Source organism: Suricata suricatta, chromosome 2, assembly GCF_006229205.1.
Source record: "Suricata suricatta isolate VVHF042 chromosome 2, meerkat_22Aug2017_6uvM2_HiC, whole genome shotgun sequence".
In the NCBI taxonomy this organism is placed as follows: Eukaryota; Metazoa; Chordata; class Mammalia; order Carnivora; family Herpestidae; genus Suricata; species Suricata suricatta.
The window spans coordinates 108,846,042-108,873,366 of record NC_043701.1 but is presented as its reverse complement, the minus strand read 5'-3'; the positions used below and the strand labels follow the sequence as shown (position 1 = coordinate 108,873,366).

Sequence of the window (27,325 nt, the reverse complement as noted above, 5' to 3'; positions counted from 1 at the left end):
TTAAATCCAATGATACAGCAAACACTCCCAAAATAAACTTAGATTGTATTGCAGTTTCACTTAAGAGTATATAAAATGCTGTGTTGTGACAGGTATCAACTATCCATTATATACTGAATCAATTTTTCTTAAGCACTACTAACTGCTTGCTTTTCTTGAAGCTAGTTCATTCTGAAAATTTCCTGTTAGACCTATGAGTGCAAACATATGGTATCTGTCCTTCTCTGCCTGACTTATTTCGCTTAGCATGACACCCTCAAGGTCCATCCACTTTCCTACAAATGGCCATATGTCATTCCCTCTCATTGCCATGTAGTACTCCATTGTGTATATATACTACATCTTCTTGATCCACTCATCAGGTGATGGGCATTTAGGCTCTTTCCATGATTTGGCTATTGTTGACAGTGCTGCTATGAACACTGCGGTACATGTGCCCCTGTGCATCAGCACTTCTGAATCCCTTGGGTAAATCCCTAGCAGTGCTATTGCTGGGTCATAAGGGAGTTCTATGGATAGTTTTTTGAGGAACCTCCACACTGTTTTCCAGAGCAGCTGCACCAGTTTACATTCCCACCAACAGTGTAGGAGGGTGCCTGTCTCTCCACACCCTCGCCAGCATCTATAGTCTCTTGATTTGTTCATTTTAGCCACTCTGACTGGTGTGAGGTGGTATCTCAGTGTGGTTTTGATTCTTTTGTTCTGTAATCTTTTCTTCACATAAGCTCTTAAAATATAAAAGCTCATATATCAGACTATTTTTTATGTTTTTTATTTATATTTGTGAGACAGAGAGAGACAGCGGGAGCAGGGGAGGGTCAGAGAGAGAGGGAGATACAGAATCTGAAAAGGCTCTGGTCTCTAAGCTAGCCGTCAGCACAGAGCCCGATGTGGGGCTTGAACCCACTAACCGCAAGATCATATATCAGACTCTTTAATTTTAGGTTGATTAAGACCATGAAAATTTCTGAAAGTGATTATAAAGATCTTATATTTGGTGTCACAGACAGACAGCATTTTGAGTCATGATCTCTTTTGTGATTATACTTCTTCATGACATTGTGATGCTCCTTTGCCTGTGTTTTCAGTGTCGACCTGAATGCCTAGGAGTGTACCACAGGATTCTGTAGAATTTGGAAACCTGAAACCTCTAATATTTTTTAATTTTTTTTTGTTTATTTATTTGTGAATGAGAGAGAGAGAGAGCATGAGCTGGGGAGGGGCAGAGAGAAAGAGAGAGACACACAGAATCTGAAGCAGGCAGGGCGCCTGGGTGGCTCAGTCGGTTGAGCGTCCAGCTTCAGCTCAGGTCATGATCTCGTGGTTCATGGGTTTGAGCCCCGTATCTAGCTCTGTTCGGACAGCTCAGAGCCTGGAGCCTATCTGCAGATTCTGTGTCTCCCTCTCTCTCTGACTCTCCCCCACTCAGGCTATCTCTCTCTCTCTCTCTTTCTCTCTCTCTCTCTCTCAAAAATAAATAAAACATTAAAAAAAAAAAAAAAGAATCTGAAACAGGCTCCAGGCTCTGTCAGCACAGAGCCCGACGCGGGGCTCAAACTCACAAACCTGTGAGATCATGACTTCAGCTGAGGTCAGACACTTAACCAACTGAGTCACTCAGGCGCCCCTAGAACCTCTAATATTTAACCTTCCGACAGTCTCTGCACTGCAGCGAAATCCAAATAGCTCATCTTGGTTTCCACCACTTCCTGGAAGAAATTCATTTTAGCCATTTGCTGAATCTCCAGAATTTGAAAATCAAATTATAAAGCAGTCAAGTGAGGAAGACATATTATGCAATACTTCTTTTTAATTTACTGTTGTTTCTTTCTTCAGTCAACTTTCTGTGGTGCTGTTGAGGATAAGTAGCAAGTTTAGGGTAAGAACTCAGTAATTATTTTCTTCTGAAACTTTCTTGTGCTTTCCACCCCACCTCCTCTCCCATTACAGTTTTCTCCCTTAGATTATTAAGTATGTTTTACTGGGTAAATTGGTCTTGCTAGCATGGGATGATGTTAGGTTCCTCTTACTTTTCTGTCCAAGTTAATTCCCTTTTAAACTCCTGTCAAGGTTCTTTGCTGTGATTCTTAGGGTATAAATATGACCATAATAATGTAACCATCTTTTAGCCTAAGGGACCGTTAAAATGTTAGAAGCAGGTGTTAATTTGATCCAACCAGCATTTTAGGAAGTCCACTGTGCACCTGCCAGGAACAACAACACTTGGGGGCATGAGCCTGGGGGCCGGGGGGCGGGGGGGGGTGCCATGGGACCACTCTTCACACGAGACGGGCGAGTGCGGGTTATCGCACTAGAGTGGAGTGTGTGCCCTGAGAACAGTTTGCTCCCCGCCTAGAACACCGGAGGGGGCAAAAGTCAGAATACTTGACAAGTTGCACTGGAGCTGGATCGGGCAGGATCGGTTTACTAAGTAGGGAAAAGAGGACAGAGTATTTCAGGCACAGGAAACCGGCAACATGGCAAGAAAGGAATGGTAACTTGGTAGTTTAGGGTCTGAAAGTCTGGGAGGAGAGGTCAGATGCGCAGGAGAAGCAGGCAGGGCAAGTTCTTTGAGGCGGGCACAGAAAGAACGCTGAGGAAGCAAGCAGAGGAGCCTCTGAGCTTTGGGACAGTCTCCTGTCACTGCCGAAGGCCGACAGTGGGTGTGGATTCATATCGTCTCTGATACTGGCTGCAGACAGCACTTCCACCTTGGAAGTGAAGAAGCTCACCCCTGGGGTCCTTCTCCCCCAAACATACCGGACCCCCGCGCTGGAGCAGCTGTGTGCCTGCGCACTCCGGTAACTGCGCCACGGCAGCACCTGCTGTTTAAACACTGGCTTCCTCTTCTGTCTGTATTTCTTTTTGCTTTTGCCCACACTTTGAATGGCCTTGTGCCTGGTTCTTCCTTACTTCCATTCTATTATTTAAAATTTTAATTGTACGCTAACAGTGTGTAGTGCAGGTTAAAAGAAGGACGCGGTGGTCGGTATAGGAGCAGTTGTGTGCAGCGCAGCCGGATAGCAGTGGACGGGAGGCGGAGCCATTGCTGCGCGAATACAGTAGAAAAGGATATATTACATGCCAAGAAACAGGATAATAACACTACAGATCTCTTATGAGAAACTATGAAAGCATATTGCTTGGCATCTTTAAAATGTTTCAAATTGTCAAACTAGAAAAAAGATCCCTCAAAAATGAAGGCAGTGTGAAGACATTCAGACAAGCAAAAGCTGAGATATTTCATCATGAACAGATCTATAAGAGAGGTTAAAAAATGTTCTTTGGATAGAAGGAAATGATACCAGGGCACCTGGGTGGTTCAGTCAGTTGGGCATCTGACTTCAGCTCAGGTCATGATCTCAAGGTTCATGAGTTCGAGCCTCACGTGGGGCTCTGTGCTGACAGCTCATAGCCTGGAGCCTGCTTCAGATTCTGTGTCTCCCTCTTTCTGCCCCTCCCCTGCTCATGTTCTGCCTTTCTCTCAAAAGTAAACATTAAAAAAAAAAAAGGAAAATGCTACCATATAAACATTTGGATCTTCACAAATGAATGAAGAGCATCAGAAATGGTAAACAGAAAAGACTTTTTTAAAAAAATCATTTCAAAATTTCTTCAAGAGGAAATTGACAAACTAAGGCAAAAAATTTGTGGGGTTTATTATACGCATAAAAGGAATACAGTAGCACGTGCTGCTTTTGCTTTTGAAGTCACCGTAAGCTTGTGAGATCTTAGGTTGCTTACCCTTCCACGGTTGTATATGTACCTAAAAGTAGATTTGTCAGCTTTATTTATATGGGTTTCCCTTTTCTTCCAAGTATACTAGTATTAAGTAATCAAGTCATGAGATTAACAGTTACTAATTTACACCATGCCCCAAAACGCATCTTAGCTCTGTGGTTATAGGCTGTTTGCTTTGAGGGGAGGTAACATGGGTTTTATAGATGTTGTTGCTGCTTTTTCTCAGGGATCTCCTCGCACTTTGGCGCCCCCGAAAGCTGCCTCATGACCAGGTGCTGGTGAGGGTAGCAGGAGGCACCTCCTGTCACCAGATCCCTTCTCCCAACCCACTAAATGCCAGTGTCCCACATGTCCTACAAGCATGCATGTTGTCATGGGTGGTGGCTCTGACATGGACAAAAGACAGGCTCCCTGAGGGCCATGGAGGGCATGACCAGAGCAGTTGTCGCTAGAAAATATTTTCAAGGGGGTCCTATTAAATGGGTTCCTTATCTAGGGAAGCATACCTATCTCGGCCTTGTAAGTTTCTATTGATTCTCCCAAGGTAGACTGAAATGTATTCCATGCAAGGATGACTAAGTTAATTTGTTAGAAGGAATTATCTATAAGCTGTTTATAGATTAGAAAAGAATGTCTTCTAAAAGTGATAACTGATTTTAAAATAACTGTTCTCGAGTTACTTGTTTTGTCACTAATTAGTATGGCCACCTCATCGTGATGCAAGTGAACACCTGCATTTCTGTTCTGTAAATCAGTGGTGGCAAGAGAATAAATATGAGGTTTATCCGAGATACATGATGTCATTCAAGAGCAAGTTTTAAATGAAGTAGGCCATGACTGCTGTTCTGCCCGCGGAAATCATGTTCTGACCTGTCAGTAAATCATCTAGTAACACTAACTCTTGCAATCAATTTAAAGTATAAAATCTGTAAAATTATCAACAACCACTATAGGGGTCCTATGCTGTGTTTGTCCCATAAATATTATTCATGATCATAGGGTAAAACCACACACCACACACACACACACACACACACACACACACACACGTATGTAATGAAAGCATCAAAGAGCCAACACACTAGTATAAACCCCCAAACCAGAGAGGTTAATAAGCGGTGGGGGGGGGGGCGCGGACTCTGGCCTCAAGGGCATTGTCAGTCCTGGGGTATTGATACTGATGCTGGACAGCTCTTGTGAGAGGAATCGATAACAACACTCAGGGGCTGTGGGGTCCCAGGGAGACCCTCCTCCAAAGGCTGGTCCCTGAAGGGCTGCCCCTTGAGAGTGAGGATGAATCCCACAGGACCACGTCTCATGTGGCATTACAGCCTGGGTCAGAATTCACTTGGGAGTCCAGATCTCAAGACTTGACTTTGACTAAGGTGTCTGTAGACTGGTAGGGTGGCCCAGGTCACCCCTTCTCTCTCACAAGTAGAGGAACTCCTCCAAATGATTTTTTAAAAATATTTTTTTATTAATAGTTTATTACCAAGTTGGTTTCCATATAACACCCAGTGCTCTTCCCCACAAGTGCCCCTCTCCATGACCACCCCCCCTTACCCCTTCCCCCTCCCTCCTCAGCCCTCAGTTTGTGCTCAGCATTCAAAAGTCTCTCATGATTTGCCTCACACCCTCTCCCCAACTCTTTCCCCCCCTTCCCCATTCCCATGATCCCGTTAGGTTTCTCCTATTAGACCTATGAGTGCAAACATACGGTATCTGTCCTTCTCCGCCTGACTTGTTTCGCTTAGCATGACACCCTCGAGGTCCATCCACTTTGCTACAAATGGCCAGATTTCATTCTTTCTCATTGCCATGTGGTATTCCATTGTATATATATACCACATCTTCTTGATCCATTCATCCGAATGATTTTTAAGTGTAGTCACAGATACATAAAACCAGGCACACAAATTTACGAGTAAGAAAATGAATATGTGAAAAAGTTAAACTTGTTTATTATAAGAGAAATGAAATTCAAAGCCATTTTGATTGCCGTAAAGGTCAGGAAACGTTCAGAGACTTGGAGTGCGTGGTGAGCCACAGGCTGTACTGCAGAGCTCAGGCAGAACAAGAAGGGGCCTGGGCCTTTCTGGACAGGGTCCCTCGGGCCCAGCTAGCCTGAGGCATGGTCTGGAAGGGCTCTGGGCACATCCCTTCAGCCCTGCAGACTCCTGGCCCTGTGGGGAGGGTCCCAGTCAGACAGAGACAGCCGGGGCTCAGGACTCTGGCCCTTGCAGAGAGCATGTCATGTCTCTGTGACTGTGTCCGGTTGAGGGTCTTGTGTCCCAGCTGAGCAGAAGCCCCACAGCTGAAGCGGGTCATTCCAAGAAAGAATGTGGGCCTGGTATTGCCTGGTCACTTGATTCTTTAAGTATAAGATATGTATGTTATGTGCATAAAGCACTGGACTATGTAGCACTTAAAATAGATGAGCAGCGGCTAATGAATCAACACAGATATGTTTCAAAAACAGTGGTGAACAAAAAGGCAAGATGCAAAAGATACCTAGAGAACAATACCACACACATAAAGTTTATCAACATGAAACCAAACATGTTGTTTACGGTTATGGTAACATATAGAAGAACATATGGGAAACGTGGGAAAGATAAACACAAAATTCAGGATGGTAGTAACTTCTGATGAGAGAAGACATAGGATAGAACAGACTATGCAATGTTTCATTTTTCTTCCCTGTTTAAAAAATAAACTGGGGTGCCTGGGTGGCTCAGTCGGTTGGGCCTCCAACTTCGGCTCAGGTCAGATCTCACGTTTGTGGGTTCGAGCCCCGCATCAGGCTCTGTGCTGACAGCTAGCTCAGAGCCTGGAGCCTGCTTCCAGTTCTGTGTCCTTCTCTCTCTGCCCCTTCCCCTCTCATGCTTTGTCTCTCTCTGTATCAAAAATAGATTAAAAAAAAAACATTAAAAAAAGTAAATAAATACAAAATAAATAAATAAATAAACTGACCATATAGTATATTAAGGTTACTTTATCTGAGTGATCTTTACATAGCTTTCTATTATTCTTTCTACTTTTCCAAATCCTTTGAAGTAGAAATATTGAAATCCTTTATGACAATAAACAGCTCAGTCTAATGAAAGCAAGAGTCAAACCCAGCACAGACTTCTGGCCTCTGTGTGCCAGCATGGGCCTTGGAACACCAGTTTGCAGTCGCTCATGTAGAATGCCAGGCTGTAACCATGGACAAGCAGTGGCGGACCGGGAGTGCACCGCCGCTGGTGACACCGTGAAGCGGTACGGTGCCTTTGGAGAGTACGCTGTCAAGAACTAAAAATGCTCAAGTAAAATAAGGCATTCTAACTGTATAGAATATTATAACATGATTAAAGTCATTTTTAAGACAATAAAAAATGGAAAATGCTTACAGGAGAATGTTTAAAATGCAAAAGATAAAATTATTTGTATGGCAATAATTGTAACTAGAAAAATACATGCATGTTTGGACAAAGACCAGACAAGAAGACAAAAAATCAAAAGCATATTCATGAAATTATGGGCAATTAAAAGTTGTTTAAAGTTTAATTAGTTTTACTCTTTACAACAAAGTTGAACTGAAATGGATTGAAAAGTGATACGCTTGAAAGAGGCCTGGGGGGCTCAATCAGTTAAGTGTCCGACTCTTGATTTCTGCTCTGGTCATGATCTCATGGTTCATGAGATGGAGCCCTGCATCAGGCTCTGTGCTGGCAGCATGAAGCCTGGTGGGATTCTCTCTCTCTCTCTCTCTCTCTCTCTCTCTCCTTCTCTTTCTTTCCACCCCCCACGCATGTGTTCTCTCTCTCTCTCTCAAAATAAATAAATAAACATTAAAAAAAAAAAGAAAAGAAAAATGCTATTCTTGAGAAGAATGTTTCAGTCACTTCAGTTTTTATTTTTGAGATCTGGTACTAGGAAAACTTTTGTCATGGTTTTTATCTTATACTTTACTGAATTTTTAAAATTTCAGCCTTCAGAGATAGAAATGGAGTCCCAGATACATCTCTATGGACACACAGAAGAGATAACCAGCTTATTTGTGTGCAAACCCTACAGTATAATGATAAGTGTGAGCAGAGATGGAACCTGCATCATATGGGATTTAAACAGGTACAGAAGGAGGCTCTGACTCCAACACAGCGGTTTTAAATGTTTCCATTCTTACTGTGTGACACACTATAATAATATCTTTACAGGGGCACCTGGGGGGCTCAGTCGGTTGAGCTTCCAACTTCAGCTCAGGTCATGATCTCACGGTTTGTGAGTTCGAGCCCCTCATCGGGCTCTGTGCTGACAGCTCAGCGCCTGGAGCCTGCTTCGGATTCTGTGTCTCCCTCTCTCTCTGCCCCTCCCCTGCTTGTGCTCTGGCTCTGTCTTTCAAAAATAAATAAACTTAAAAAAATTTTAGTAATATGTTTACATTATAATAATTTTAAACACGAAATACAACCTTTACGTTGTAATCTAATTGAAATCAAATGATCAATTAAGAATACAGTTGGGAATGCCTTCTGAATAGTAGGTCCTTATACTGAGGACAGGAATTATACAGATGAGAGAATATGATTATATTTAATGATCACACACAAATTTATGTCTTGGTCTCTCAGACTGTGCTATGTACAAAGCCTGGCAGGACACAAAAGCCCTGTCACAGCCGTCTCTGCCAGTGAAACCACGGGTGACATCGCCACTGTGTGTGACTCAGGTGAGTACACCCTGAATCCAGGGCCCAGGGGTCGTTGTGCTAACAGCGTTCAGCTAGTTCCTGCCGTCATAGGGGAGACTGCTGGGTTACATCTCTCAGGTCCCTGCCAGATCCAAATACTTCGCTAATAGCTTATCTGTGTGTTAAAATACAGTGAGGCCCAAGAGCGAGTTCATCAATTTAGGCACCAATTTTTGCAAGTTAGTATTATCGTAGTTTAACTCTGTTTCTGATAGATGTAAGATTGCGTTTGAGCACGTGTATTAAGCAGATCATTATTATGTAAATTAATCTTAATTTTCTTGGGTTTTATTTTTCTGTCCTTTTTGGGCTTCTGCTTTTTAACTACGAATAATTTCAGTACCTTCCTCCCAAATGCAAAGCATCAGCCAGTGAGCAGTGTAATGTAGTGAACGCAATGCAGAAACCAAGGCCAGATATGGAAGTAAGAAAAGCCTTTATTGGGAGCGCTCTGGCGCGGTGCGCTGGGCCAGAGAAGAGGCGCCCGGGAGCGGGGTAGTGCGTTTTTTATGGTGTTGGCTGGGTGGGGGCGGGTATGAAGTATTCACATCTGTATGTAAGGTGACTTGTTGGTAGCTCTCTCTTGTTCCCGGCGAGGACGCGTCCATTGTTCAGGGGGGGAAGTTGGATGAATGGTTCCCTAGAAGGTCTCCTGGCAGGAGTGTGGAGGTAGTAAGTGGCTTCTTGTCTGGGCGCCTGAAGGTCACACCCGCCTCCGCAGCCAAACAAGCAGCTTTGAATGTGTGTCTTCTAGACCCTGAGTGAGAGCAATATTATAGAATAACAAATGGAGGTATAATTTGCCTTAAAATTTACATGACAAAGTTAGATCTCCTAATCAGAGGTCTTATTTTTAGTGTTTATTTTTCAAGTACATATGTTTTAAAACTTGAGAAAAGAACAGTTGGAAATTTCATAAATTTTCTGTTTACATTTCTATACGTAAGGATCTTAACATTGGAAGGATCCTTTGAAAAACTTTTTCTGGCCACTCAGTGTGGAGTATCTTTGACATAACCGTAGTGGGTGATCCTCTATCCTTTGCATATTTTATATTGTGTGGTGTTTTTCTCTTTAAGTTTATTTTCTTTATCTTGAGAGTGTACGAGCGGAGGAGGGACAGAGAGAGAGGGAGAGAATCCCAAGACCATCCACCAGGTTCAATAAATACCTGAAACAACTTACAGAACTTAGTAAAACACTATACTTAACTGCTATAGTTTTTTATAAAGGATAGAAATGAACAGCCAGATGAAGGATATAGGGTGAGAGCCAGAGGCTCTGTCCCGGTGGAGTCAGAGTGCCCCCCACTCCCCACCCCCGCTGGCCAGGAAGTGCTCCCCAGCTCCTGAACTCTCCTAACCCTGTTGTTGAGGGGTTTTCTGAGGTTTTGTATGTGGGACAGTTGAGTGAATCACTGTCTATTGGTGGAGAATTGAGCTTTAGCTTCTCTCCCTGCCCTGCAGGTGAAGTACGATAAATTCTAAACTCTTACTTAAGTCACTTGGTTTTTTGGTGACCAGCCCCCTTCCAGAGGCTGTCTAGGACCTGCCCCCAGGAGTCAACTCCTTAGCATACAAAAGACAGTAAACTGCAGGGTTTCAAGAGCTCTGTGCCAGGGACCTGGAACAATGACCAAATATTTATTTTTTTATTACGTTCCAGATATCTCTTGGAGTTTTATTGTTGATTTTATAAAATATTCATTAATTCTTATATGCAAGAAAAGAAATACCTTTAGTCATGCTTTAAAGGTATCAGATGAAAGTATTCTCCAGTGTTAGCATCCAGTTATAAAATAATATCATGGAAACATTTGTATTTCCTAATCATCATAACTAAGGGGGAAGATTTTAAGCAGCTGACTTTGATAATCCAAGTGTGGGCAGATGATTGATGACTTTGCTAATTGTTCTTCCTTGATTTGTACATTAGCAGTTTTTAGTATGTCAAATCAAGAAAGAATCTGGGGGAATGATACCATGATTATTTATATAGAGTTCTCTACTTTCTTGTTTTGGCATCATTTGGAAGTTAGGACTGATCTTTAGGGAGCTGAATTTTGTAAAGTTAATTACTTTCCGGCTGTCAGTAGTGATTTATATCTGTGATATTATATTAGCTAGTCATATGGGAACCAGAAACAAAATTACTTTTGCTGCAGTTACTAACTCACTCGTAGGATTCAGGTGTCCCTCGGTAGCGCGCAGCCTAACAGAATAATGGCTAGAACTTTTTTTGTTTTTCCACTTTGAACAAAAAGGCCTCCTTCTACTTTTTTAAAGCCTCTTGGTACATATATAAGAGCAGTCATAACAAGAATTTGGTATAAAGAGAACGTAATAAAAATAATGATTTTTAAGGAGAGGCCAAATTTATGTTTAATAATGACCCAAACTAGACTTCATCCTTCTAATAGTCCAAGAAGGGAAGAAAGTTATCAGATTTGGTCTACCAAAAATCTTCACTGTTTAGTGAGTACCATCCAAGTAACTTTAAAAATCAAAATTTTAGTAAATGTATATGTATGTGTTGTATATATGTAACATATGTGTGTGTGTCTATGTACACATTACACATACGTATATAAAATTTCCATATTGGGGCTGAAGTTACACTGGCTAGCCCTTTCCTCTTGATCATAATTCCCCAGTCCTTATGGGATGCAGTTTTTATAGTGATGAGATGTGAAATTTATTAAACTATGTAAATATTTTAACAGATGGTTTCTGCATTTTTTTAAATCATTCTGCCACAGGATCAAAATATATGCCTTTTAACTGGGGTTCATAGCCTGGTCATGTGTTGCCAATGGTGTTATAGAGTTAATATTATGAAATTCAGCGTACGCAGTGACTCTCCAATTTATTTTAATCTCAGTGAAGATGTATAGGAAGAATACATTTCTTTCTCAGGCATGTCCAACTTTCTCATAGTTGATGTGCTAAATTACACATGAGAGCCTCGGTAGTGGGTCAAGGCCTCAGTCTGGCTCTGTACAATCCTAGGCAGATGAGTAGTTCCTTGTTTTGTGGCAGCCCAACGTGCTGCGCAGTCCGTGACGGTAATTCTCTGCCAATTAAGTTCTGTGCCATATTTCAGAGAGTCCAGGACCACATTTAGATTTTTTGTTCTGAAGGACTAAGCAGTGTAAAAGCCGTGGATTACATGTAATGACATCAGTATCTTCATAAGTCTTCTAACCTTCCTAGTAGACATCTGGTTATTTTATTCTTCAAATCTTTTATCAAAAATTAAATTTAAAAGAAAGAGGGAAATAAATGTCTACTCAAGGAAAAGATTAGCTTATCATCTACAGTTGTATTTCTTTCATATATTGAATCTGTAATCTCCCCTAATCAATGGGAAGTCTTAAGTAAAACCCTGGCCATTTTTTTTCTGAACATATATGATAAGTACATTTAACATGATAGCTGCTATTTAAACCAATTTAAAATATCTAATTCAGTGGAATTGTCACATCCACAGTGTTGTGCACCCGTCACGACTGTCTACTTCAAAAACCTTTTCATCACCCAAACAGAAACTCTGTCATCATAACCGCCTCTTCGCCCCACAGCTTCGGGTGGCCACTCTCCTTTCGATGGCTAGGAATTTGTCCTTTCTAGATACTCTATGTCACTGGAACCATACACCATTGGTCCCTTTATGTCTTGTTTATGTCCTTTTATTTCACTCAGCCTGATGTTAAGGTTCATCATGTTGTAACGTGTATCAGAACCTCATTACTTTTTACGACTAAGTAATCGCACCGTGTGCACCTACCACATTAGGTGTATCCATTCATCTCTGCCTGGGCGTCGGGCTGTGTCCACTGTCCGACGACCGCAAATAGTGCCACAGCACGGAAGGCATTTGGGTTTGTGGTATTTGAAGGTCTTCAGCACATCTTCACACAAAGAAGTATCTGCAGTTTGTTCTTTGCTCTAAAATATGAAGTTTGTGAAATCTTTTCATTGCCTTAATAAAGGAGAAAGTGAAATACTTTTTTGGTTCCAGTGGAGAGAGAAAATGAAGTGTAGTAACACTGTGGCATCCAAACTTTATCAGGCCTCTCGTCCTGTGTCTTAATCGGCTTGAGAATATCTCTCCCAAGAGGGCTGGGCACACCATCATGAGGCCCCGAACCTGCAGCCCTGTTTTATCGAGGATGGCAAGCCATGATCGCCGCCTCTACCCCCTGGAAAACTACAGAAAGTGTTGTTACTTCTGGTCTTTGAAAAAGGAACAACTAGTTTATTAATAAGTCACTGATTTACAAGATTCATTCTCATAATTAGATTTCTTTTTTTTTTCTCTAAGAAGTAGTGTCTGATTCAGCTAAGTTTTATTGTAACTTTTTTTTTCTTCAGAAGTCACATAAGTCACTTCTTGTAGATGGTTTCACAGAATATTTTCATTTGTTTTTGGAGATTGCTTAAGTCTCTAGGTACTTTCAAATTGAGACTTGGCAGTTCATATACTAAAATATTACACAAACATGCATGATTAATTTACCTGTTGCTCTCTATTGGAAATTAATTTTTTATTTTTATTTCCCCCTGGTCATTTTCACTAGGCAAATACACAGAGCTCAGTGTGACTTATAATATAGTAATTTATATTTATATTTATAATATTAAATTTATATTTATACAGACTTCAGTTGTGACTTCCCTATAAATTTTATCACTGAAACAAAGGAGCTTAGTACCAATGGGGAGGAGGGGGGCGTGGGTCAGTGCTCTGGGACGCAGGGGGCCTGGCCCTGACACACCCACACTCTGGTGACCTGTGGAACAATTCTGGCGTTCTAGCTGGTGGAGGCAGTGACCTCAGACTCTGGACAGTGAATGGGGACCTTGTTGGACATGTCCACTGCAGAGAGATCATTTGTTCTGTTGCCTTCTCGAACCAGCCAGAGGGAGTATCTATCAACGTGATTGCTGGGGGATTAGAAAACGGAATCGTAAGGTAAGAGGAGTTTTGGTTCTCTTTGTTTGCTTGGTGTTCATAACAACACAGCAGTTTCAAAAATTATGTAGTTAAAAAAATTGTTTTAATGTTTATTTTTGAGACAGAGAGACAGAGTGTCAACAGGGGAGGGGCAGAGAGAGAGGGAGACCCAGAATCCGAAGCAGGCTCCAGGCTCTGAGCTGTCAGCACAGAGCCTGATGCGGGGCTTGAAATCACAAATGTGAGATCATGGCCTGAGCTGAAGTCTGACATTTAACTAACCAAGCCACCAGGTGCCCCTCAGAAATTAGTTTTTAACATGTATGCATGTTAATATTTAAGATTTTTGAGATTTAAAATCACCTTCAGATATAGACACTTATTCCTGTTTTATTTATTTATATATATTTTTTAAATGTTTATTTTTGAGAGAGAGACAGAGTTTAAGTGGGGGAGGGGCAGAGAGAGAGAGGGAGACACAGACTCCAACACAGGCTCCAGCCTCTGAACTCACAAACTGAGATCATGACCTGAGCTGAAGTCGGACACTCAACCAACTGAGCCACCCAGGCGCTCCATATTCCTGTTTTGTTTTTAAATAAGAAACTTAGCAGTAATGTAGTTTTGAAATTGTGTATTATCTGTTAACAATATGAAAATTTACCAAGTTTTCTTGCTCCCACATCCACCCTCTGCAAACTTCCCAGGAGTTAATTGTTCTTTGTATTTCCTTCCAGATGATTTTCAACAAATAAACAATTATCTAGGATTTTTTTTAGTAAAGGAAATTTTTGTTTGCATAATTAGGTGATGACCTTTTCCCTCTCTAGGTTATGGAGCACATGGGACCTAAAGCCTGTTCGAGAAATCACATTTCCGAAATCAAATAAGCCAATTGTGAGGTAACCGCCCCCCCTTCTTCATACTGTACTTTGTGACTGTATTTGTGCCAGGGAGCTGTTAAAGCACAGACTGTGACGTATGTGATGACAGTCATGGACAGCTGACCATTTATCAAAGACCACGTTGACCAGGATCTTTTGCAAGAGGAGACACAGTCCACATCTTTGTGGAGTTTAAAATCTGGGTTAGGAGCTCGAGTCTAACGAAAGACATGCTGGGAGGGGGCCCAGGGGAGCTCCTGAATCGTAGAAATTATGTCCTTTTCCTCTCTCACTGAAACACCAGCGGGGGGGACTGAAGGCTGCCAGAGGGCGCTTGGTGACACTGATAATGCGTTACCGTTTGTTCTACTAACAAATTTGACTTTACAAATCAACTGGAAGCCACTCATTCAAATTCTACTTTAATACATCCATTTCTTTTCAGTGCACTACATTTACCTTTCCCTTTTCAAGAAAATAAAATATCTCCCTAGAATAATCCCCACTTATTTCTAGAAAGAGAAGATGGGGCACTCTAATCTTTCCTAAACGTTCCTGTACTTGAGGAGTTGTTAAGTAATAACGCGTAAACAAGGCAGTAAGAGAGAATGTGCACAGAAGGAACAGCATGTGCTGCTGTCTTTAATCCTGACTTTCTTCTGTGTCACCTCGTCACATGAGCTTCACAGAGTTGTCAGCAGGGCACTGAAGCTGAATTAGGATCACGCTGGAAAGCAGTGGGTTATAAGCCGGCATTTTGCTGGGCTCTCCGCTCTGGCAGGGATATCCCAGCTTCTTTTTGCTGGTTCCTGCAGGCCCCCCGGTCTGTGAGAGCAGTGCTGGGGGCTAACGTTCAGACGGGGTTTCTTTCTGACAGCCTCACGTTCTCCTGTGACGGCCACCATCTGTACACCGCGAACAGCGACGGGACCGTCATTGCCTGGTGCCGGAAGGACCAGCAGCGCCTCAAGCAGCCCATGTTCTATTCCTTCCTCAGCAGCTACGCGGCCGGGTGAAGGGAAGACAGCCTCGCTCCTCCTCAGCACTTCAGCGCCCAGCCCGACTCCACTGGGGACCTCCCCGGTTCAGGGAGGTGGAACGTGAGGACGTGGATGACCAAACAAACCTTCCAAGTAATGCCCAGCCCCCTTCATCTGCACAAGTCCTGCGGCCTCCCCAGGTCCTAAGAGAACGGTTTTGTTCTGATTTGGTGACAGTCAGAGGACCGTGCCCACATGCCCCAGCCAACAGGATGACAGTCTTCCACAGTAAATGAAAATCGTGCCTCTGGCGTGTTTACCCACAGCATAATCTGAAGAAAGGATTAGGGGCTCTCCTTTTCCTATTATTCCAAAGGGGCCAGGAGAATTTCAATTGGCTAGCCTGTTTATATAAAATACTCTAAAAATTATATTTAAAAAGTTTTATGCCAAGATAATCTACCCTCCCCCAATCCCCCTCCCCCCAAAAAAAGTAAAGAAAAGGAGAGGAGTCTTGATAAGTGCTTTCTTTGAGAAGTAAATTATTGGGTCGGTGTCTATGCACCAAACATTCTGTGCAACATCCGAATACTAGAACAAACTGCTAATGAATCTCAATGTTAGGCAGTTTTTTCCCAGTTGCCTTCCTGGCTCAAAGTAGGACCAGAATATTTTGATGGCCACAAACGAGAACACAAGTATCTTTGATTTCAGACCCATTCTGTTTCCAGAACACTAGACACTGGTGAGTCACTAAGATTCAAACACACAGATAACGATCTGACTCTCTGCCATTTACAGAGCACTGAAGACCTAACAATTCACAACAGAGCCTCCACTATGCAAAAGATGGCAGAGGCATCATAATGCACTCTAGATAAGGCATTCGGTATGCAGGCGGTGTTTTCTTCCACAGAATTTCCAAGGAAAAAGAGAGACCTGCTTTGTTTCCAACAGGATGCAGAGAATTCTTCTAGGAGACAGTTTCCACCGTTGCTACTAACCGATGCTCCCTGAGAATTCTCAGGGCAGTAGGGAAAGGTAGGCCAATGCCACAGAACCTTGCACACCATAAACCAGAACCCAAATCTCGGGGTGGTCGAGCTCTGCCTGATACGACGGCTCTGTTTTCATTTGGGGTGCTGCTTTATTGGCTTTGAAAACACTGTAAAATAAGCTCAGTAATCTATCACCACAGGATAAAAATACATACTCTTGCCTAAGAATAACTTGAGTGTTTGTTATGGAAATCTAATTCATATGGTGTTTACAGAACTACTTTTGTAACTTCCAGACTTTCTAAAACATTCTGCTTAAAAACTGTATAAAATACAGTTCGAACGTCTCTGCTGTCAACACCGACGCGGGAAGGAGGCGGCCACGTGTGCTGTGACTCCCCGGCCCGCAGCCATAGGCCGCACGGACCAGGTCTGCGTCCCGAGGTCCTGACAGGGGCAGAGACAAGACTATTCCTTTTCACGTTGAAGTGATCTTGCTTTGATAAAAAAAATATATATATATTGCAGCTATTGTCTGGCTTTCGTTTTTTCTACTGAGAACTTTAAATTAGTCCCCTATTAGAATAGGGTTGCTACTCAGTCTTCTTTTTTTTTTTAAAGGCCGAATTTCATCATTTATTTAAAAAGAAAATATGCAAAATAACTGGTCTTGTTAAGAGTGCAATATTATATTTTTATGTAAAAATAAGAATTAATTTGGGGGGATTATTTATTCAGCATGAAACTTAATATGTATATGTTTGAAACACTTCATAATGTGCATGTTGTAGCAAACATTTCTGTAAAATACCACAAGCTCTGTTATCTTTGTATACACTGCCACTTCAAATTGGGAATAAATTTCATAAAAATAGATGCAAAGACCTATTCTTTATACAGTTTAAATATAATGACCAGATCTCAGGCTGGTGGCTTTTATATTTTTATAACCCATCTATGTTCTCTCTTTAGCTCCCCTACACACCGATGTCACTAAGCAAAGATAACGTTTGTGTCTTCATTCCTTTTCTTATGAGAAATTTTACTTCAGCCTTTACTAGCCTTAAATAGAGTTTGGGCAGATTTTTAAAGAAAATACATCTGCCTGCCCCCCCCCCCCCAACAGCCGGTGTGTCACAAGCCTCTACTACAGACGTCACTGTGCTAAGTGCTGACGTTACATCTGTCCCTGGCACTCCCCGAGGTCACGGGCCCATAGAGAAGCTCCATGACACATGATGTACGTGGTTACAAACTCCAGCAAGTGCTGTTCAGGTGGGGTGTAGGGTCCTCTGAGGGACTACAACAGGAAGAACTCAATTTACATCAGGAGGAGCCTCTTGAGAAAGTGAAAGCTTTGTTGTGAACTAACAGATGAATCAAAATCTGACCAGTGAAGATGGGAGCAGATGTGGTCAGACAGCACGGTTACAGGAAAGTGCCAGGGCAGGGACATCGAGGAACCAAAGTCCAGGGAAGGCCAGAGGGTCGGACACGCCTCTGCTTCGCTGGCGGGCAGTGCAAGCGGTGTGTGAGTCCCACGGGTGGCAGCCCAAGGACCCGGAATTCTTCTCCTAGTCTGCCTTGCCTCTGAGGTGTTTTCAGGGTTCTGGGGAGTAGAGCACCCTTGTTTCTAGGTGTCCGTCCCCAGAAGAACTCAGGGGGAGCATCTGACAGCATAAGCCTGCCAGCCTCAATGTCTCCTCCCTCCCTGCAAATCTGACCCCTCTTCCTTTCAACTGCATTCACTAAATGCCAGTTATGCATAAGGTCAAGGCCTGGGGATGGGCTCAGGTGGAAGAGGAGGAGGGAGATGCCAGCCTTTCTGAGTTCACACCTGGTGATCTGCTTCTCATTATTTTGGATGAATTGTTCATGTTTTCAAAGAAAGAGCGTCAGGGCTTTCCTGTTCTGGGTGGTGACATAGGAGTGCGGGGGACCAGCCCACACACCACAGTCGAGTAGGGGGTTGGTGTCGGCGAAAATATCTCTAAGAGAGAAGACAGACAAGACGAACAAGACAGACAAGAGAGAGAGAGAGAGAGAGAGAGAGAGAGAGAGAGAGAGAGAGAGAGAGAGAGCGCGCGCGCGTGGATGGCGGTTGGTAAAAAAGGACACTCCTTTATTGAGATAGCCAGGGTCTTATATACCCTGGGTGATTACATCATTCTTATCAGTAAGTAACAGGTTTAAGTCATTGCAAAAAGAATCCCCTAATGATAGTCTGGTTTTAAACATATGATAGGTCTGAAGAATTCTATGAGGAGATATACATTCCTTAATGCCCTGCATTAATTATTCAAGGGTGGGATGCTTATCCTTAAGCAAATCTTTTGGGAGAGGATTATGTTCACTCCCAGAAAAATAAAGTAAATCATAGGATGAACAGAAGCCATATGTGCGGCCCAAGAGGAAAAATATTGTTTGAGGGTTATTATTGCACACTGGGCCCCAACAATAGGAGGATACACTGAACCTACAGCTACTTACAGAAAAGTCCCTCTGAAAGAAATCCAAAAATGAGCTGAGCAACTCTTATATCTTGGGGGGGGGGCATCAAAATGGGTAGGAGAGGCTAAGATACAATATCACCATAGACCACGCTCTTGGTGAGGCACCTGCACATAGGAGAGAACTCAACCCTAAGCTTGTCCTTGAGAAGCAAAGCACATAAACCCTAGTTGTCCTGAAAGAGGAAAGGAGCTGTGAAGAGCTATCTTCATAGCTGGGGGATGGATGGAGGGGAGACTTCTATTTAAACACATGGAGGGGCAGACTACAATCCCCCAAAGAGGTCGGAGAGCAGCAGGCACCATCTTCATGCCTCCTTCCGCCCTGCCCCCAGGTGCTGGTGTCTCCAAGAAAGGAGAACCTGGTTCTTGTGGCTGCTGCTGAGGGAACACATCCTTTGATAGGCTGGCTCTGGTAGCCAGTGAGGCTCATGCTCATGGGTTCAACGGGACAGGAGCAAACAAAGCAAGAACTCTTAACTGGTTAACATCGCCAGGGCTCAGTGCAGAGGAAGGAGACAGAAATGTCCATCTCTCAGTCTTCCCATTAAAGAAGTCTATTTGGGAAACTTAAAAGCCACTGCCTGAAGGTCTAGCTTCCAATGAGTTTGAATGTAGATGCTGACTGAGACCCTCCCTTTGGGATACCCTCAACTATTGGAGGCCACTAAGAACAAGTAATTTGTTTAGATAGTCACAAAGTTTTGAAAGACAACCAAGAGCTGGAGGTCAGGTGGGTTGAACAAGAAGGGTCAGCTCCTACAGAAGGCCACTCCTTCAAGACTGAGAGAGGTCGTGGTTTTATTTAATGCACAGAAACCAATATAGAAAGTCCAGGACAACGAAGAAACATAGGAATATGTTCCAAATGAAAGAACAAGATAAAATCTTAGAAAAATACCTTAATGGAACAGAGATAAGTACTTTACCTGCTAAAGAGTTCAAAAAGAAAAATGGCCATAAAGAGGTTCACCGAGGTCGAGAGAACAAGGCATGAACAAAGTGAGAATTTTAACAAAGAGAAGGAAAATGTAAGAAAGTACCAAACAGAAATCACAGAGCTGAAGAATACAATAACTGAACTGAAAAATACAATAAAAGGCTTCAATAGCTGACTTGATGAAGAGCAAGAAAGGATCAGTGAATGAAAGGATTAGTGAACTCAAAGATAGGGCAGGGAAACTCACCCTATCAGAGCTGAAAAACAAAAAGTAAAGATAGGTTAAGTGGCACACAGGAGAACATCAAAGGACCGATGTTCACATTTGAGGGGTCCCAGAAGAAGAGAGAGAGAAAGGGGCAGAATACTTGTTTGAAGAAATAATGGCTGAAAACTTCCCTAAACTGGAGAAGGAAACAGACATCACAATCCAGAAAGCCCAAAGAGTTCCAAACAAGATGAATCCAAAGAGGTCCACACCAAGACACACTATAATTAAAGTATCAAAAATTAAAGAGTTACAAAGTCAATGTTTACAAAAGTGAGAGGAATGAAATTCAATTGCCTCACATTTGGAGACTGAAACAATTATGGAGTTCTTGGATTCATGGATTAGTCACATTACCCTTACTTTGCTTATTACCCTTCAGCTATTTTCAATTTGTCCCAAATTGGGGGCAATATGCCCCATTTGTCCCTAATATGTCCTAATTCCTGGACAGCTGCATTATTTTTCAATATCCTCCCCTTCTCAGGATAACTAACACTCCATATACTATGAAGCTAACGTACTTCAAAATTTTACAGACGTAAAACCTTTAACTAGGAAAACCAACCGAAAAGCATCAACAGTTGGAGTGGGGAGAGTAGATGTCCATTTGAAATAACAAGTCAAGATTAAGGTCAGAGGCAAGCAAAAGAAGTTTTAGGTTCGGCACAAATTGGCATTTTGGAGTTTCACATGGAGTACTGCATATTTATCTGAAACTTCCCTCACATTATGTCCAATTTAAGCTCCATGATAAAAAAAAAAAAAAAGGCAGCTGTATCTGCCAACATAAAATATATACACTTGAATGTCCAATGAGTTGGGAAGGAGGTGCTACTAATTTTAATGTGTTATATGACCTGAGCAGAAAAATATGTCCTGCCACTTTGGGGACACTGGCTTGCAAGTCAGCTGTTTGAGAGGAATTAAATGATGCAACGTGTCCTTTGAGGTCAAAATGACTAGATGATTATTTGAGGCTGGGCTTTAATATTCTCGCTCAAGTGCTGAGAGCTTGTTTCTCCTCTCATGAACAAAGCTAATGAGAGATGAGTTTGGAAAACATTACTTTGTGGCAAAGTCGGGCTCTTTTCCAAAGTGAATTAAACTTCTCTTGCCAAAACCTTTGAAAGCTGATAACAATAAACCATTTTTTCATTCCTCAATTTTAATTTAGTTAAAAGAGCTTTAAAAATGCTTGGAATCCAGGTTCAAGCATCAAGAATTAAAAAAAAAAAAATCTTGGGGCACCTGGATGGCTCAGTCAGTTAAACATCCGACTCTTGATTTTGGCTCAGGACATGATCTCACAGTTTGTGGGATCAAGCCCCATGTCAGGCTCTGCACTGCACAGAGCCTGCTTGGGATTCTCTCCCTCTCTCTCTGCCCCTCCATTGTTCTCTCTCTCTCTCCTCTCTCTCTCTCTCTCAAAAGAAATAAACATTAAAAAATTTTAAAAAAAACAATCTTTTCTGAGATTTTAGGAAAAACCAAGCTATAATTTTGACTTGTTGATAAGACCTCAACACAAATGGTTAATTAGCTAATATCATTACAAACGTTCTATAGATAATATTTTACTATAAGTAAAAGTAAAAGCTACTCATGTGTGCTCCTAGTTACATTAAGAATTAGGCATCTATTTGATTTCCCAGGATGGTCTGGAGAACAGAGTTGTGAGGTCTGATGTCTCACAGCCTGTAGTGAGACGGAAAGAACCGGTACATTCCACAGCCCTCTCTGCCATGTGCCTGTCTGCACACACCCATGCTCTGTGGCCCTCGGAGTCAGCATCGTTTGCTGCAGTTCTGCCTCACTGATCCTGGTGCTTATCTTCCCTCCTGGTGCCACCCTCTTCCCCACTGCTTCACTTTCTACTGGGAATGATTTTTTTCAGTTATTACAGTCGACTATTCAGAATACACTCAGTGTTGGGAAATCTTTCCCCTATGAACATACATAAGTTTTGAAAATAACCAGGGGCACCTGGGTGGCTCAGTTGGTTGCGCATCTGACTTTTGATGTCAGCTCGGGTCATGGTCTCGCAGTCATGAGATCAAGCCCTATATAGGGCCTGCTTGGTATTGTCTCTCTCCCTCTTCCTCTGCCCCTCCCCTGCTCATGCACATGCATGCACTCTCACTCTCTCCCTCTCTCTCAGAATAAATAAATAAACATTTAAAAAATCAACCAAAAGTCATCCAGAGCTGACTCTAATAAAATATTTGATAACTGCCTTAGTTGAAAACAAAGTACAATTACAAGGTAACACACACACACACACACACACACACACACACACACACACAATTACGATTCTGCAGGTAATTCCCAAAGAGGAATTTTTAAATGTTTTGGGCAATTTACAGTATCATTGAAATAGGGGAGAGTAGGTGCATACTAGAAAAGATGGATGGATGGATGGGTGGGTGGATGGATGGATGGAATGAGAGGTGGGGGGAGGTGGATGGCCAAGGGGATGGGTAGGTGGACAGACAGTATGTCACATTTGTTTGTTTCTATGCTTGTTTTTAAGAAAACTTCCCAACTCAAACTACCAAGTCCTAGGTTGCCTTTCCTTATCTTTGGATAATGTCTTCCATAGAATATGAAGCCCACACTTGGGTTCTCTTCACTTTCACACTTTCCTCAAGTTTCTTCTTTGCTAAGAAGCTCTTTGCCTTGGAGTGAACTTATTCGACTTCCCCTAAAGAGTGTAACCTTCTTTCTTGTCCTTGGTTTCAGTACTTCACAATTCTTCTATATTTATCTCAGGATAATTCTTACACAAATAGGATAAGAATGACAGAGTTGTATACACGTGGGCATTCAGGGATTTCAATAGGTCCATACAAGCCACCAAAAAGAGTGTATTTAGATGCCTATTTGACGCCAAAACTTTGGTTGTCACTCAGGGACGGACTGTGCCGGCAGCAAGCAGCCTTCGGTCTGCTCATCCTCATATGTTCTCCACATGAGACACCGCAGTTTTTAGTTATCACGCTATTAGTTGATTCATACAATATCTGAAATGAAATTTGATTTTAGATTTTACGGCTTTAAGTTCTTCCCCAGTTTCATGGACATGTAATTGACACACACCCCAGCATCAGGTGCAGTTCTACAGCCTAACCGCCTGACATTCGTGAAATGATGGGCACAGTGCGTTAATTACCACTCATCATCTCACACATGTAGTAAAAAGAAAAAGCAGAAAGAAAAGGAAAAAAATTGTCCTTGTGATAAGAACTCTTTGGATTTACTCTGCTAATAACTTCTCTATATCACACAAGTGTTATCGGCATATTATATATTGCATCCCTAGTATTTTCTTTATCTTAAAATTGGAAGTTTGTACCTTTTGATTTCCTTCTCCCAATTCCCCTGGCCACCGCTGCCTGCTTCTATTGCCACAGATGTGACCTCTTTATCTTTATTTTTGTGGGGGTTTTTAGATTAGTGAGATCACTAATACCTGACTTATGAAATGAAAATTTGGCTTGACCCTTAAAGGGGAGAGGACCATGAATTTGATGACATAGCAGCAGAAGCCGTCCAAGCTAAAACAAAGGATAAAGAATGTTTTAAATAAACAGCCTCAGTAACCTGTGGCACAATATCAAAGGGGCTCTATCAGTATATGTGACTTGAGTCCTAGAAGAGAGGAGCAAGAAGGGGGCCAGAAAAAAATGTTGAAATCAACAATGAGTGGAAAATTTCCAAATCTGATAAAAACTACAAATATACAGAGCCAAAAAATCCAATGACTACCAAGCAGATAAACACAAAGAAGACCACACCAAGCCACCTCAAAATCATACTGGGGAAACCAATGATAAAGAGAAAATCATATAATCAGATTGAAAAGGATATATTACATTCCAAGAAATAGGATAATAACACTACGTATCTCTTATGAGAAACTATGAAAGCACATTGCTTGACATCTTTAAACTGCTTCAAACTGTCAAACTAGAAAAAAGATCCCTCAAAAATGAAGGCAGTGTGAAGACACTCAGACAAGCAAAAGCTGAGATATTTCACCATCAACAGATCTACAAGAGAGGTTAAAAAATGTTCTCTGGATAGAAGGAAATGATACCAGAGCACGTGGGTGGCTCAGTCGGGTTGGGCATCTGACTTCAGCTCAGGTCATGATCTCACGGTCTGTGACTTTGAGCCCCGCATCAGGCTCTGTGCTGACAGCTCAGCGCCTGGAGCCTGCTTCCGATTCTGTGTCTCCTTCTCTCTGCCCCTTCCCCGCACACATTCTGCCTTTCTCTCTCTCAAAAGTAAACTAAAAAAAAAGAAGGAAACAATACCATATAAACATTTGGATCTTCACAAATGAATGAAAAGCATCAGAAATGGTAAACAGAAAAGATTTTTTAAAAAGTCATTTCAAAATTTTTTCAAAGAAAATTGACAAACTAAGGCAAAAAAATTTATGAGGTTTATTATATGCATAAAAGGAAAATATGACAAAGATAATTCAAAGGCCAGAAGAAGAGAAATGGCAGCCTACTATTGTAAGGATCTTATAGTAAATAACAAGTGGTATAATGTTATTTGAAGGTAGACTGTGGTAAGTTTAAGATGCTAATCATAAACCTTAGAACAATAAAAAAAAGAGAGAGAGAGGATATAAGTCAATACTTGAGATAAAATGTAATAGTATACTCAGTTAATTCAAAAGGAGGCAGGAAAAAAAGAAATGAAGAACAAGAGGAAAAACGGAAAACAAACAGCAAGATTGTAGATTCACGATGGAGTACTACATGGCAATGAGAGGGAATGACATATGGCCCTTCGTAGGAAAGTGGATGGACCTTGAGGGTGTCATGCTGAGTGAAGTAAGCCGGGCAGAGAAGGACAGAAACCATATGTTTGCACTCATAGGTCTAGCAGGAAAACAGGAGAGACCTAATGGAGAACCAGGGGGAGCGGAGGAGGGAGAGAGAGTTGGGGAGAGAGAGGGATGCAGAACTTGAGAGACTATTGAATGCTGAGAATGAACTGAGGGTTGGGGGGAGGGGGGAGGGGGGAAGACAGGTGGTGGTGATGGTGGAGGGCACTTGAGGGGAAGAGCACTGGGTGTTGTATGGAAAACAATTTGACAATAAAATATTATGGAACAAAAAAAAAAGAAAAAAGAACTGAAATGTTTATAAAGGAAACAAGAAATGGATTATATTTTATACAAATTCATATCCAAGATAATAAAAATATAATCGAATATGAAAAAAATAAATAAACCCAATCGTATGGTAATTACATAAGAAGTAAATGATCTCAACACTCCAATTAAAAGACTCAGTTTGGGGGCAACTGGGTGGCTCAGTAGGTTAAGCCTATTTCAGCTCAAGTCATGATCTCATGGTTATGGGTTCAAGCCCGAATGTGGCTCTGTGCTGACAGTGTGGAGCCTAGGGGGAGCCTGCTCCAGGGTCTCTCTCTCTCTCTGTCCCTCCCCCACTCACAGTCTGTGTGTCTCTCTCTCAAAAATAAATAAATGTCAAAAAAAAAAACTTAAATACAAAGAAAAGGTTCAGTGTGTCAGGCTGAATTAAATAACAAGATCCAATTCTGTGTTGTCTTCAAGAATAGAGAATCCTACTTTTAAATAAAGACACAGGGTAAACGTCAAAGGATGGGAAGAGATACACCATGCAAACACCAGTCTAAGAAATCTGCGGCCACCATATTGGTATCAGACAAAAGAGCCAAGAACAAGGACTATTAGCAGGGACAAAGGAAGGAAGAAGGGGGTCCAGGGTCCTAGAACCAGGTGGTAGGTGATTACAGCAGTCTTGGGTGATAGAGAGGGACACAATCAGAATCCCCTGAAGAGCTTAAAACACAGATTGCTGGGCCCCATCCCCAGAGTTTTAATTCAGTAGGACTGGGGTAGGTCCTGATACTTTGCGTTTCTAATAAGTTCCCAGGTGATGCCGTTGATGCTGGTCTTGGGATCCACTCCAGAACCACTGAATCGCTTCCTTTTCTTTAAAATGAGCAATAATCCTGCCTTAAGGGATAGTGTAATCAAATAGAAAGATAAAACCACTGATTACTTGCGATCGATTGAGAAGCCAGTTGGTAGGATAGGAAACCAGGATTCTGCCTTAGCCAACCACCTCGGGGGAGCGGGCGGGGGCAGGACGTGCTGTTGAGGCGAGATACACAGGATAAATAAATTTGGGCGTGGAAATAGTCTAATTTTCGATTTGTTGAATTTTAAATGCAGTACCCATATGCCTTTCTCACATTAAAAACAAAAAAACAAAAAACAAAAAAACCCCAGCGCTATAGGTATATTTATAGGCTTAGTCATTTTACCATAGTTCAATTCTGTGACTCAAATGGGCACTTGCAAGCTGTGAAAAAAAAATCTATGTGAGATGTTCGCGGGCCCCAGGTGGGCACCTCTGAACTCTGCATTCGCATTCTGTCAGACCCTCCGAGTCAGCAAAGCTGCACATTGGTCTGGGGCAAATGTCAAGTCAGTGGGGATCCAAGATCTAAGAAACAAGTGATCTGGTGTCATTTACACCAAGGAGTGGCTGCTGATGGTGGATGAGCGCGGCGAATGCAGATTTGCAAGACTTATTTCCTAATTGTCAGCCATGATTTTACAGAGTTTTTATAAAAAAGAATTAACATCGCCCCTCCCCCCTTGTCCTAACCAATCTTGCTAACGCCGCTTGGAATCTTTGTCGCTTCTCTATTCTGAACGTTTTGTATTATTTTACCAGCAGTCGGAAAATGGGCAGCAATTATGTCGTGTTTTCCCCGAGGTGGAGAGCTATAATGATTTAGAGGTTTAAAATAGCTCTGCCGCAAAACGCTTACAGTTCAAAAGGAACGAGGGTCGCCAAGGATTTCCCCGCGGGAACCGCTTCTGTTCTCCAGGAACACCTGGCAGTAGTTCCCGCCTTCTGGGCCGCGAGCCGGTACGGGGGCTGCCCGCGGCACGCCCTCACTCCCCGAGGGGTGGGCTGGCTCGGCGGTCCCTTCCTTTCCCGTCCGTTAGCGACGTCAGCGCTACCCTGCGCCCGGAAAGGGAGACAATGCCGTGTGAATTTTCGCAGGTATCCAGCGTTTCTCCACTCACTGCCCTCCTTTGGGGGAATGGGGGGCATATTCTTTGGGCACGGATGGCAACTGGCCGCGCCCAGCCTGGCTGCTCCCCGCAACTAACCCCCCAGGCCGGGATGCGGACGCGGGGGCTCAGGTGCCGGAACCCCGAGAGGACCACGACCCCACGGCCACCGCCCCGCCCCTCGGCCCCCAACCCCGGCGACGCGCGCGCTCCG

General features: G+C 42.5%; 2 protein-coding genes across 7 annotated transcripts in view; both read left to right on the top strand.

The window, feature by feature from the left end:
- Positions 1-17,167, top strand: part of LYST (lysosomal trafficking regulator) — a 177,799-nt gene extending 160,632 nt beyond the window's left edge. For 3 of the 6 annotated variants that reach the window (XM_029931602.1, XM_029931594.1, XM_029931599.1), the window contains 5 exons: positions 7,715-7,854; positions 8,355-8,452; positions 13,291-13,447; positions 14,260-14,331; positions 15,191-17,167. In XM_029931602.1, the coding sequence (XP_029787462.1) occupies positions 7,715-7,854; positions 8,355-8,452; positions 13,291-13,447; positions 14,260-14,331; positions 15,191-15,329 (606 nt within the window). In that variant the 3' untranslated portion in view covers positions 15,330-17,167. The remainder of the gene's footprint in view (positions 1-7,714; positions 7,855-8,354; positions 8,453-13,290; positions 13,448-14,259; positions 14,332-15,190) is intronic. The other 3 variants (XR_003905486.1, XR_003905482.1, XR_003905483.1) reach the window with 3 other exon arrangements.
- Positions 17,168-27,037: 9,870 nt separating this feature from the next.
- Positions 27,038-27,325, top strand: part of GNG4 (G protein subunit gamma 4) — a 61,508-nt gene continuing 61,220 nt past the window's right edge. Inside the window, exon 1 of the mRNA XM_029914960.1 lies at positions 27,038-27,100. The gene's annotated coding sequence lies outside the window, so the exon portion shown is untranslated. The remainder of the gene's footprint in view (positions 27,101-27,325) is intronic.